This window comes from Leptonychotes weddellii, chromosome 8 (assembly GCF_054177405.1).
Source record: "Leptonychotes weddellii isolate Sample4059 chromosome 8, ASM5417740v2, whole genome shotgun sequence".
In the NCBI taxonomy this organism is placed as follows: domain Eukaryota; kingdom Metazoa; phylum Chordata; class Mammalia; order Carnivora; family Phocidae; genus Leptonychotes; species Leptonychotes weddellii.
Genome location: NC_138376.1, coordinates 31,556,119 through 31,569,508, shown reverse-complemented (window position 1 = coordinate 31,569,508; position 13,390 = coordinate 31,556,119). Strand labels below are relative to the sequence as shown.

At 45.8% G+C, this 13,390-nt stretch overlaps 2 protein-coding genes across 21 annotated transcripts in view; one reads left to right on the top strand and one right to left on the bottom strand.

The window, feature by feature from the left end:
- TRERF1 (transcriptional regulating factor 1) overlaps positions 1-11,213 on the top strand; it is a 200,785-nt gene extending 189,572 nt beyond the window's left edge. For 19 of the 20 annotated variants that reach the window (XM_081828248.1, XM_081828239.1, XM_081828241.1 and 16 more), the window contains 3 exons: positions 965-1,168; positions 4,109-4,320; positions 7,469-11,213. In XM_081828248.1, coding sequence (XP_081684374.1) covers positions 965-1,168; positions 4,109-4,320; positions 7,469-7,784 — 732 coding nt within the window. In that variant the 3' untranslated portion in view covers positions 7,785-11,213. Of the gene's footprint in view, positions 1-964; positions 1,169-4,073; positions 4,321-7,468 lie in introns of all 20 variants that reach the window. The other variant, XR_014147661.1, reaches the window with a different exon arrangement.
- The window catches only part of TOMM6 (translocase of outer mitochondrial membrane 6), a 401,564-nt gene that overhangs the window by 45,844 nt on the left and 342,330 nt on the right, over positions 1-13,390 (bottom strand). The window lies entirely within an intron of this gene.

The following is a 13,390-nucleotide window of genomic DNA, read 5'->3' as shown; positions in this document are numbered from 1 at the left end:
CCTGCAGGAGCCAGCATCCCTCCATGAGGACAGAGGAAGCAGAGTAAGGTAGTTAAACAAGTAGAATGAGGGCCTCCTGCGTCCCTGGCCTCCATCCCAACCCTCCCACAGTAGGACGCCAGGCTGCTCCAGTGACTTACTATCTTGTAAACTCTGAGGAAGACTGGACTTTCTGCTTTGTTCTCCACTTGGTTGCTGTTCTGAAGTAGGGGGAGGGGACAGAGTAGCAGCGAGGCTACTAATATTTTTCATGTTCTTTTTCATAGAATGCCTCTGGAAGGCATTTCTCCAAGCACATGATGACAGTCCAAAAAAAAAAAAAACATGCAGGGTGAGGGGGTGGGGGGTTATCTCTTCCCCTTTCCTCTCCACAAAGTTGTTGACATTCACTCTTGGATTCCATTTTGACACAAGCAAGCAGGAGCCCATCAGAGCACCATGGGTCCCATGCTTTCCACAGGCCATGAGTCAGATCAGACATGTGGGGTGTCTCGTACGGAAATGTATCATAAGGCCTGGAAACAAATCATTATATGGGTCTTTAGTCTCTCTCTAGAGGGGTTTCCACAGTATCGTTCCTGCTTGAAAGCCCTCCTCACTGCTCTGGGGAGGGAGAGCTGCTCACAAGCAAGTTTTAATCCGTTTCAAGGTCTGCTGGTCTTGAACCAGGGCGAGAAACTCTACACACAGAAATCTCTCCTCCGTGCCTTAACATATTTTTATATAAGTGGTGAGGGGACCCCAAAGCGAGGCAGGGGGACTTCCCCGACCTCAAAGCCCCAAGCGCCCAATGACCGACCTGGTAGAGGCCGTAGCCCTCCCCAGAGGGCTCTATCGCCATTCCTTAGGCAGACAGGATCCCCGTGTTCAGCCCTTCTCTCCTTTTCTGGCTGGTGGCTCTGTTTATCACTAAAAATGCCATTTGGGGATGTCCCCTCTTTTGCTTTTATTGCCTCACCACCAGACGAGTGAAGAAGAAGAAGAGTTAGAGGAGGAGGAGGAGGACCCAGAAGAAGATAGGAAATCCACGAGAGAAGAGGAGAGTGAAGTGCCCAAGTCTCCCGAGCCACCGCCAGGCCCCGTGCTGGCTCCCGCGGAGGGGCCGCCCCTGCAGGCCCTTGGCCAGCCCTCCGGCTCCTTCATCTGTGAGATGCCCAACTGCGGGGCTGTAAGTGTCACTGCGTCCTCGGGGGACCTGGGACTAGGAGGGCGGTGGGCTGTGCCTGGCTTTAAGGACAGGGCATTTTAGAAAGGGTGCACTTGCATCAAGGAAAGTTTCAGAGGGGACTCCACATTGCCATGGTTTTGTCTCCTGTTTTTTCGTTTCCTTATTTGTTCAGCTGGCAGATGTTGCTGTGCTGGGCGCTCAGGGGCCACAGAGAAGGTCCCCGTCCCCCGGGAAGCATATGATCCAGAGCTCTTCAGAGCCGCCGTGAATGGTTCTGCAGTGAGCCTTGGACTCCAGAACTTACACCCCGTGTTTCTTGGTGCCCCCCCCACCCCGCGGGGCCGTGTGACACCAGGTCCTGCCCTGTAAAGCATGCATTGAAATGCTGTGGGGGAGCCCACAGAGAAGGTTCTGCCCTTTCATTACAACTTGACGCTATTCCTGGTCATCTCACCTGTCCAGAAGGTTTTGCAAAGTTTCATATTCCATCAAGTGTTACTCATTCAAATGTCATTAATTTGAAATTTGAGAAAGTCGTTACAAAGATTTAGCTTAAAGGGGCGCCTGGGTGGCTCAGTTGTTAAGCGTCTGCCTTCAGCTCAGGTCATGATCCCAGGGTCCTGGGATCGAGCCCCACATCGGGCTCCCTGCTCCGCGGGAAGCTTGCTTCTCCCTCTCCCACTCCCCCTGCTTGTGTTCCCTCTCTCGCTGTGTCTCTCTCTGTCATATAAATAAAAGTCTTTTTAAAAATTAAAAAAAAAAGATTTAGCTTAAAGTTTACCTTGGTACTCTTTGGGGAGAACCAAAAAAATTTTTACTAAGTAAATTAATCATGTAAACAGGCTGAAGGGGAGTCTGTATAATTATTTAATATAGTACATTTCAGGTACGTTGGAAATATTGTTTAACTAAAATAAAACAAATTTACCGTTTGATCATTCTTAGCACTAAGGAAGGCCTTACAGAATCTATACTGGTCTGGTCTAAAGCTCCCAGTGTATTTTAAAGGATATATTTTTTTAAGCTGTTAACTTTAGACTTTGAGTCCCCCACCGGTCCCCCACTAGTCTGAATTGATGAACTTTTCCCGAATCAGATTTCTTAAAGCCAGGCACACCCTATACAGGTGAGTTATAGAGGTATTACTCAAAAAAATGAGAACGTTACTCCTTCACAAGAAGCTGTTTTTTTCAAGCTGGTATACATCTTTGCTTATATATTATACATCTTTGCTTGTATATTATACAGGACAATACTGTTTTCCAGAGTGTATTGAGTGCTGCTTGAGGATTCTGTCACTTAGATGGAGAAAGCAATAGTCTTTAAAATATTTAGATCCTAAAGCAGAAATTCACTTGATTAACGTCTGAGAAAAAAATGAAAAAGTAAGAAAAAAAAGATACATACACTTTACATTAGCTGTGAAAAGAACCTAAGAAATTGCTAGCTTGTTTCTGTCTTTGATGTTTAATGACCTGCAGGCGTCACTGCATCATTTCCGTTTTGTATAGAGCGCTTCTGTTCAGGGATGGTTAAGGTGTGACTTTAAATGACAATACTTCTGGGTGAATTTATTTAGAAATTCACTGTTTCGTCAATTCATAGTTTTGGTGTATGGTAAATCCTTGACTGAGTGGGAAGTCATCCTTCACTTTTCCCAATCAGAAATGCTCAGCAAGCTGGATTTTTTTTTTTAGTGATTTTTAAAATTCACAGGGAAAAAGCATCTTGGTTTTATTCCTTGCCTAAGCCTGGAGGTTTGGGTTGTTAAATCAGCCATAGATTTATTTTTTTCCCCAGTAAGACCATAAACAGAACTCATGAATTTCACACAGAGCAAACCACCTACAGCTCCGTGGGTGTGTTTAACAAGCTGGAAGTCGGGGCTCTTTGAATTCAGGGGAGTGGATTGCATCTCTTTACAGGAGTGGTGCTCGACTGGGAATGATTTTGCTCCCCAAGACCCTCTGGCAATGTCTGGAGACATTTATGTCACATCTGGAGAGGTGCTGTTGGCTTCTCCTGGGCAGAGGCCAGGGATGCTGCTAAACGTCCTGCTTAACACGGCCCCCCTCCAACAAAAACTATCCAGCCCCAAATGTCAGTCGTACTGAGGTTGGGAGAACCTGCTTTATGGCAAGTTTCAAAAGATTGTCCAGGTCCGTCCTGCCCCTTTTTATCATCCCGCAGTAAAATTTGGGAGTCTGAAACATTGCTTCGACAATTGGCCACTGATTGAGGCTTGGACGTAATATACAGAATTTATCAGAGCAGCTAATCCGTGTCTTTCCAACTGTGTTTCTTGGGGTGCTAAGGCTTTCTGTGGTGGGGAGATAGAGCTGAGCAAATTGGCTCACTTCCAGGGTGCTGCCTCTATTTCGGCCAGAGCACCTCTGCTTTTAACTTTGAGCTTTTGAGCAAGACCTGATTTGTTTTGATTTGTTTTTCTTAAAGTAAAAGAAAGAAAGGAAAGGGGAGGAGAAAAGAAAAGGGGGGCGGGGCAGGGAAGGGGAGGTCATTTCCAACTTAAAAAAAAAGGAGTTTGAAAGCTGGCCAACTCCCTCACCTTACAGATGGAAAAAAAAATCAGGTGTCCAGAGGGGAAAATGGCCCAGAGGCCCTCCCTGTGAGACAGAGGTGCTGGATCTCGCCCCCCAGTGCCCTGACTGCTAGACGGCAGCTCTGTCCTTCAGACCGTGCCGCACGAAGTGCTTCCTGTCTTCCGGTTGTAACAATGATGTGTTTTTTTTTTTTTAGGGGCGCAGTGGTAGTATTTGACCTTGACCTTTCCATGCCTATGTCCAAAGTTTGCTTACGTAAAACCCCCGCACACCATCATTAGACACTGTTTCAAGTATCCTGTGTTTCACCACTGAGTAACTAATAACCCTAATTTCCTTTTCAGGACTGTAGTGTCATGTCACTCCCTTTCTTCCCCAGGTGTTCAGCTCCCGACAGGCACTGAACGGCCATGCCCGCATCCACGGTGGCACCAACCAGGTGACCAAAGCCCGGGGGGCCACCCCCTGTGGGAAGCAGAAGCCGGGCAGCACCCAAAGCGGGTACTGCTCGGTGAAGAGCTCCCCCTCTCATAGCACCACCAGCAGCGAGACAGACCCCACCACCATCTTCCCCTGCAAGGAGTGCGGCAAGTAGGTGCAATTGGACCGGGCACTGAGTTCCTGATGAATCATTGCTCTGGGGAGGCCGGGCCAAGATGCTCTGAGGTTCCTTCAGCTAGAAAAAGAACCCAGTGTCTCCAAATATTCCCTCATATCATCCTTGCGGTCTGCACAGAGCCTCAGGGTGGGTGGACCTCGTCTCTGACTCAGAATATGGTCATTCTGATATCCTCGTGCCTAATAAGGACAGACAACTTCAGGGCAAACCTCTAGTAACAAAAACTTCACTCTTTCAGAAATGGTGGGTGGGACTCGGATTCCCACTCCATCCCTTCACACCCAAACTGTAGTCACGAGTGGGGCTCTCTTTGCATTGCTGCTTAGTGATTTGAGAATGGCTCTGAAACACCTATCAGGAGCTATCTCCCCACCACTGGCTCCGGCCTGTGTCTGGGGCAGACATCACTAACCGGATTGCTGCACTCTTCGCTAATATCTTAAGACAGGACCTCAAATCTTTGCCATCGGCATGTTTCAAGCAAGCATAAGCAATGGATCGGGATGACTCAGGAGATGAAGCCTATTTGTCATGCCTGTCCTTTTATGTATAATTTAAGACAACTAAGAGAGAAAAACTGGCAGTAGGCAGTAATAGTAACATCTAACGCTTGCTGGGCACTCATTTTGTGACAATGCTTTATGTGCAGGAGCTCATCTTAATCCTCACACAGAAACCACAGGTGATGCAGGGGCTGTTTTTATCCTTGTCATACAAATAAAGATTCAAAGTTAGGTAAATATGGCTTGCCTCAGATCACACCCCCAATGAGAGCAGAGTTGAGATTTGGACCCATCTCTTTCGAAGGGCAGAGCCCAGGCTCCTGACCACTGCTCCATGCTACTGGTCTGTTTATTTTAGGCGGAAAATATCACTGATGATAAGATGCACAGCGTTCCCTCCCACAGCATCCAGTGTAGAATTCCACTTCTCAGTGAGTCCACCTGACTTGGAGGGGTTGTCATGAGTGACTTCCTTTTGCCTCCCTAGTTGTATGAATGAGGCCAACTGGGACCTCTGCTTATAATACTCATTAGGCTATTTCACACAACTTACCAGTCCCTGCCATTTATCAGGTCCTATTTGCCTGAGACGGTTTTAAAGGATTTGCACAGGTATGGTTTCACTTAATCTTCGGCGCAATAGGGTAGACACTTTTAGTAGCTGCTTTTTTGACGAGCAGAGAAAATGAGGCACAGAAAGGGTGAGGTCTTTGTCACAGTGCACATCTGAGTCGGGATTCAGGCTCTGCAGCCTGACCCAGGCTGGCGCTCTCAGCCTCTGAGTGAACCTAACTCCGTCTGGTGGCACTCGCCACGGTGAGGTGGAATTAGCAACAGTCTTCTCTCCGTGAAGCACAGAGATGGGGGAGATGGCTAGTGCGGCCCCCCTGTGTTCTCATACCCTTCAGAACCACGACAAGGCATCACCTTCATCTTACCACAGAGAAGTGAGCCCCCAGATGGATCATTAGGCTTCCTGACTTGAAGGAACCATCTTCAGACTGATGCCCTTTATCTCCCACCTGTCCCCCGAGGGGAGCCAACACCTCCACTCACTGGGCTACACACAGGCCACAACTCTTTATCCCACCAGGTGGAGACAAAGAACATTTTAACAAACCAGAATTAGCATCTTGAGCTTTCTGGCTGTCTCTCAGTGACATCCATTAAGTGTTTTTCTTGTCTTTGTTTTTATGTTGCTTGGGACCTTTTAATACCATAACTCCAGTTAAGATTTTGTGGAAAATAGAAATATTTTCTGTGGTTTTCCGGAGTAGGAATAACAGGCAAATGTTTGCAGAATGCCTGTTTTAGCTGCTGAAATTACGTTCATTACATGAAACGGTTTCAATATGGGCAATTGTGATTCATCAACTCTGCTTGTCTTAGAAATCAGAGGGTTTTTTTCATTTCCCTTTATGAGCTCAGGAATGAATGCAGAGTATTTGTGCCACCCCCTCTCCCGAAAGAGGCAGCCTCACATCTGGGCAAACAGTTTCTGAAAAAGGTTCAGGGAGAAATATTTAAGGCTTTGCAGGCCATACAACCATTCAGTCACAGCTATTCAGCTGTACCATTGCCGGGCGGAGCATCCCTAGACGATCCATAAGCAAATAGACACGGCCGTGTTCCAATAAAACTTTATTTACAAAAATTCAGTGGGCTGGATTTGGTCCACTGACCGTGGTTTGTGGGCCCCTTGTCTTGGAGTTTCTCAACCTCAGCAGTGACATTTAGGTCTGATCAGTCCTTGTTTATGGAAGAAGGGGCCGCCCTCCATGCTATAGGATATGTAGCCACCTCCGTGGCCTCTGCCCACTGGATTCGAGAAATACCATCCTTCCCCTCGAGTTGTGACAGTCAAAAATGTCTCCAGATATCAACAAGTGTCCCTGGGGAGGCAAAATCACCCACAGCTGAGAACTACTATTTCCTTCTAAAGCCAAAAGGACGAAATTATAATATGACGGCCAATGAGAAGGGATCTTAGGTGAAAAGGAGTAGTGGGTGCAGCTCAGAAGTCAGGTACAACAAAGATGGAATGGGGGGCATTGGATTTGGCCACACAGAGTGATGGGTGGCCTTGAGCAGAGGGTTGGGGCTGCAGTGGAGGGGACAAGAGTCCAGTTGGAGAGGGTGGAGGGAAGAGGAATATACCAAGGGTGAAGAATCAGGTGGAGCCTTCAAGAAATTTGTGGAAGAACAGGGACAGAAGCCAAAGGCAGATGATGGGTTTTATTATGGGAACTATGAGAGCTCAGCAGCATGCTTGAGGGATTCTCAGATTCTGTTGGGATTCTGTTGGGATGAGGCGAGAAAGGGGGAAGCTAAAGGAGGAGAAAGGCATGTGCTGCAGACCACAGATGGACGGGAAGACCTTTGAGAACTCACCCTCCATTGTCACACTGTATGTGTGCTCCCGTCCCCATCCCCTCTCCCTTGTAATGCTTGGAGAGGACAGGCAACAGGGGCAGGAGGTCCTAGGTGGCCCGGGGACTCCTGACAAAGCCACCCAGACCAGATATTAGACCACGCAGCCCCTGTTCCCTGTAGGGCGCCCGGATTTCAAGAACTCCAATCTCCTCAGTTTCCCATGCTTCTTTTTCTTCATCTTCAGAGTCTTCTTCAAGATCAAAAGCCGAAATGCGCACATGAAAACACACAGGCAGCAGGAGGAACAGCAGAGGCAAAAGGCTCAGAAGGCAGCTTTTGCCGCCGAAATGGCCGCCACTATCGAGAGGACCGCGGGGGCGCCGGGGCTGCTGCCCCTGGACCAGCTGAGCCTGATCAAACCCATCAAGGACGTGGACCTCCTCGATGGCGACGTGGTCCAGCAGTTGGGAGGCGTCATGGAAGAGGCCGAGGTCGTGGACACGGATCTCCTCTTGGATGACCAAGATTCGGTTTTGCTTCAGGCTGACGCGGAACTATAAAGCCCCGCTTGTCACGCAGAGACAGCCAGCACCCACGGCCTCCGTCTTCGTTCATCAGGAAACCCGGACTCCCTGCTCGCTTTGTAACCATTTTAAACTACCTGTTTAAAAAAGTGGTCATTTCATTCAGGTTTAGGAAGAAAAAAAATTTTTTTTTTTCAGTTTCTTTTCCTTTTATTTAAAAAAAAAAATCAATGTTTCTGTGGGAGGTTGGAGGGAATAAATAATTGGCACAACTCTATTTAAGAGGTGTTTCATCTGGGCTACATTCCTACGAACTCATTCCTGGCAGGGAATAAACCTGACCTTCAATGTTCTTTTGCTTTCAGATGTCAACCATCCTTGCTGCCTTTGATCCCAAAGCTTGCCGTGAGCGTGTGGATGCGTGTGCGTGTGTGAAGCAGGCTACCCTCTTCGTGTTGGGGCCTTGGGCCGTCCTTTCCCACTAAGAGTTATTTTTGTTCTGTTCTGACCTCATTCTGTAGTTTGCAGTGAACCTGGAGTCTCTGCCAGGAGATTCTGTGCAAAGGGGTAACTTTCCAGTGAGCAAAGCAAGCCCTCGTGTGACACGGCTTTCCTTAGCACATACACCATTTGGAAAGTTGACCAAATGTGAAAATACGTTTTCTCCCTGCCTCGCCTATCACTGTTGGCCTGTTTCCAGGAGTACTGTACAATTTCAGGCTTTCACTCCAAGGCCGAGCTTTACCGAGGACCTGGTTCCTAGAGCAAGTGCGTCCTCTTGCCTGCTCCCCGGGGAACTAGTCGGTTCCGATTCGTGGATTGGCAGAGTCATGTCCCGGCTTGAGCCGTCTAGAGGAAAATAACCCCAACCAGGAAGTTGCCAGGGCTGTTTAGGGAGAGTGGTTGAGGGGCACACATTCTGGAACACCAAGAAGTGTTCTTTTGCCCAAAAACTACAGACTGGAAGAGCCCCTTCTTTTTTGCAACACTGTTAATGGTCCATGGAGTTCTGGAATTACTTTGTGCCACTCGGAAGTACTGTGAAACCTCATTCGCTGGGATTTTGCTGTCATTCACCTTTGCTGGACTGTTTCCTAACCAATTTAATAGCAAATACAAGTGAAATAGCATTAAAGACCAACAATAATGGTTTCAGATACCACTTTAGCTACCAATATTTGCATTCAAACAAGGAATGTATTCATTCAAGTCATTTACCAAAGCACTTCTAGAATTCCCCAAGCCACAGAACTCTGCTCTGCTTCCTCCTGTCCCTGTAGCAGGGTTGCTGTTTGTACTTGAAGGTAATAAGCCTGTAATCCTTCAAAAATGGCATTTAGCTCAGGCTTTTGAGCTGAGTCAGACTGCCCCTCCCCCGTTGGGGCAAATGAGCACGTGTCTTCAGCCTGGGACGCAGCCCAGCAGAGAGGACCGCCCCTGGCGGCCTCCCCTCGAGCATTAATGCGGCCTGCGGCCTGACTCCGGCCTGACTCCCGGAAGGAGGGCTTTCAGGCCTTGCCCCACCCCAGGTAGGCTGGTTCCCCCAGCTTGTGTAGGTGTGGCCCATCGTGCCAGGCTACTTTGCTGGCACATTAATGAAGAACTTGACATTAGAGAGAATGTCAGCAGAAGTATGAGGACAGGACCTGAGCATCTTCTAAGTCTGACTCTGGCAGAAGCATTTTGGCACACTTGGCGGCCCACCGCGGCCCCGCCTAGGCAGTGTTCTCTGAATCTCAGGAAAGCCACGGACGGAAGATAAATATAAAGGTTCTTTCCGTTTCCATCATTCTGTTTTCAGAAAAAAAGGTCTTGGCAGTTTCATTCATCCTTTCTTAGAAGGCAAAAAGAAAGGTTTTGTTGCTGCCATTTTAGACAGGTTATTCTCTCGTCTGTTTCGAGTTAGAACTGCCTAGGCAGTGTGCATCAACTTTGTGGCAGAATTGTTCCAGAACCATTCCGTAAGATCAGCTGATTTGATTGCGTCTGTCCCGGTGACTGCTTCCCCCTGCGTGTGCCGGCGTCTGAGAGTGATTCTGGAATGGTTCCGCTTTCGGGTCTTTGAAAGCTTATCTATCAAAGGAGCAAACACCCAGAAACATGTTTATAAAGCAAATGTACTTGCTGTGTTTGGAGACTTGCCCAGCCGTTCCAGTTTTAAACATTAAAAATAAACTGAGTTGCCAAGGCAAAAAATGCAATGCACAATTTAATTTTGATTTTTCATGCAGTATAATGTAAGCATCTTTGACTTGAAATAACCAAAGAACTCCTCCTTAACGAGACAGTTCAAATTCCTGAAGAAGTATTTCTTGACAATATCAACTTAAAGAATTGACTTCATGGTAAAATATTGCACTTATTTTCCTTCTGCAGTGATTCTGCCTGCATGTATGTGTTCTGTTTTTGCTTCTCACCCTCCCTGCCCCAAAGAACTTCTCTTCCTAAAGATTAATGTCTTCAACACCGTTACTGTTTACTATCAGATGGTTTTTCATTAGTGAATTTAGACCTCTTTGAGAAAGCTTGTATATAAAAAGTTAACAGATATATTTTATGGAAAAACCCATCTTATTTTCAAATATATTTAACTGCTGTTATATTTTATTAGAGGAAGGTTGTAAATATTTTCTAGGAGTTCTATTGTAAAGAAAAGTATTTTTGAAAAAAAATTAATGTAATAAAAACGAAAACATTTTTAAATAGTGTTGTGATTGCTTCCTGTTCTGGCTTCGTTATGTTCTATTCTCAGCAAATGACTTGCATGCCTTCCCATTTCAGGATGTAATTTATTCAGGTTTGCACTATTATAAGTTGACATCATAATATTTAGTGTACTTAACTGTATTTTCCCCGGAATGCAGGTCCCTTGGTCCGTATCCAAAGCACTATGTATTAGCATCTTCATAATTTTTTCTTTTGTAACGTGTGTATTTTTAATAAGGATTTTATGTAACATTTTGGCAAAAAGAGGGCAGTATTTTCTAGTGAATTTTATAATACATTTTGCTAAAAATGTTTCTTCCTAGGTCAGTTTTTGTTAAGGTGAACCAAAAGTCTTATTTTACCAGGGGCTTAAAAAAAAAAAAAAAGTTTGAAGCTTGAAAGCAAAGTTATATTTAAACATCATATGTAACAAACAAATAAAGATGTTTTATAGACTTGTCCTAAAAAGGTGCATTCCTTCAAAACAAAACTGAGGCATTCTAGGTTGGTTTTTTCCCCCAGAGTGAAAAACATTTTTTTTTAAGTTCTCACAATCCTTTTTTCAGAAGGAGAGCCAGAAGAATTTTACTTAAAAGGTTCCAGTCATTAACCTTCTCAGAAATTTATTACAGTTCCTATAGATAGGCATTCATCAAACAGAGTTGTAACCAAATAGACACTGTCCTATTTATTTGTGAAAACCTGATTCGATACTGCATCAGCTGCTCTGAAAATAAAATGTTATCTTTTTGAGTTTCATTTGGCTTAAACATTCCTTCTTTCTAGCCACTGAAGTGACTTCTCAATGCTGGATAAATACTAATTTACCTGTTAGTTGGTTTCTGTAGACCAGTTTAGAGGTCTGCTGATTAAATTTAATGGCTCATTCAAGTGCCCCCTACACACATGCTAGAGGCCAGGTCATGAGCCCCTTGACGGGTTGGTGGTCTCTACACCATACTGCCCAGGCTGCAGCTTAGGGGGCTCAGTATCACACATGGGTAGCTCACGGTGAACTTGCCACAAAATCCCGTCCACCCTGGTATATATGCATTGCTAGTCTGGATTTCCAAATTCTAGAGTATGTTTACTTTTTTATGATTAAAAACAAACCTGGGGTGCCACCCAGGTGCCCCAATAAATAAATCTTTGAATTTATTTATTCAACAGAAAAATAAGAATTTCCATTCTGTGTTTTCTACAGAATTTGCTTTAAGTGGGGCATACCTGTTCAAGACCTTGATCTAGGTTCTTTGGGGTTTTTTTACTTTAATACTTATTTTTTTTAAGGTTTTATTTATTTATTTGATAGAGAGACAGCGAGAGAGGGAACACAAGCAGGGGGAGTGGGAGAGGGAGAAGCAGGCTTCCCGCCGAGCAGGGAACTCAATGCGGGGCTCGATCCCAGGACCCTGGGATCATGGCCTGAGCTGAAGGCAGACGCATAACGACTGAGCCACCCAGGCGCCCCTATTTATTTATTTTTAAATACTTTATTCATTTGAGAGAGAGAGAGAGCACAAGCAGGGGGAGTGGCAGGCAGAGGGAGAAGCAGGCTCCCCGCTGAGCAGGGAGCCCGATGTAGGGGCTCGATCCCAGGACCCTGGGATCATGACCTGAGCTGAAGGCAGACGCTTAACCAACTGAGCCACCCAGGCGCCCTACTTTCATATTTAGCTATCAGTTTTAGACAGTTCTGTATAAATAAAATAGCTATTCCTCTAGAAGCAGTGTGCATGTAGCCAGTGTTACAAATTTAAGTTCTGCTTGCAGAGGTTCACGTGTCCAATCCGAAGACGTTTTCCTATGTTTATATTTATTCATTCAGTACTCATGAGCTCCATGTAGAAGACACTATTCCACACTATTATACATGGGGGAAGAGAGTATATAAAGATGAGCAACATTCCTTTCTGCCAATTTAATACTTAGAACATACAGGGCCTAGGACTTGATTTAATTCCTCCATTGCAGGGGCGCCTGGGTGGCTCAGTCGGTTAAGCATCTGCCTTCTGCTCAGGTCATGACCCCAGGGTCCTGGGATCGAGCCCCACATCGGGCTCCCTGCTCAGCAGGGAGTCTGCTTCTGCCTCTCCCCCCAGCTTGTGCTCTCTCTTCTAAATAAAGAAATAAAATCTTTAATAAAAAAAAAATTCCTCCATTGGGAAGAGCAAAGGTCGTGTTTTATTAATAATCTGAACTCCCTTACCACCACTGCCTCCCTCAGCAATGTATATCAGGTGCTCAGCAATGATTGGTTAAATTGATTAATTATAAATAATAGTAATATAAATAAATAAATTGATTAATTTCCTCTTCCAGGTATGCTTATCCATGCGTGCGTGCGTGCATGCGTGTGTGTGTGTGTAAATAAAGCCTCTTGAGTTCACCTAAAGTCAATTCTGACTTTCACAGACTCCCAGTCTACCTTCCTCAGCCATAGCCAGCCGGCTGAGGAGTGCTCTAGGAATGAGGATGAGTTTTAATGTTGACACAAGCAAAACACAACTAAGAAAACATGTTAAGAAATTGAATAATATGTTCCTAACTGAACCATAGATGATCTCTGGATCACAGACATCCCCATACAAAAGAGCCAAAGTGCTGATTACTTCCTTTATATAAGAGAGATGATCTTTGAAAAGGGCCCTGTCCTCCCCACCCCACCCCCTGCCCCAAGGTAAGTGTTTAATGCATCTGTTTGAGTTGTAAAGGCCAGAACAGCCACACATGCTTGTTTTGCATTCCAGCGTGCACACACTTACCACACTGATGCTTGCTTTGGGCTGTTTTAGGTCATTACTTCCTCTGCTTGTGTAACTTCATTTTTAGCCGTAATTGGCATTGTTAAAAATCCCTTCATTGAGGGGCGCCTGGGTGGCTCAGTCGTTAAGCGTCTGCCTTCGGCTCAGGTCATGATCCCAGGGTCCTGGGAT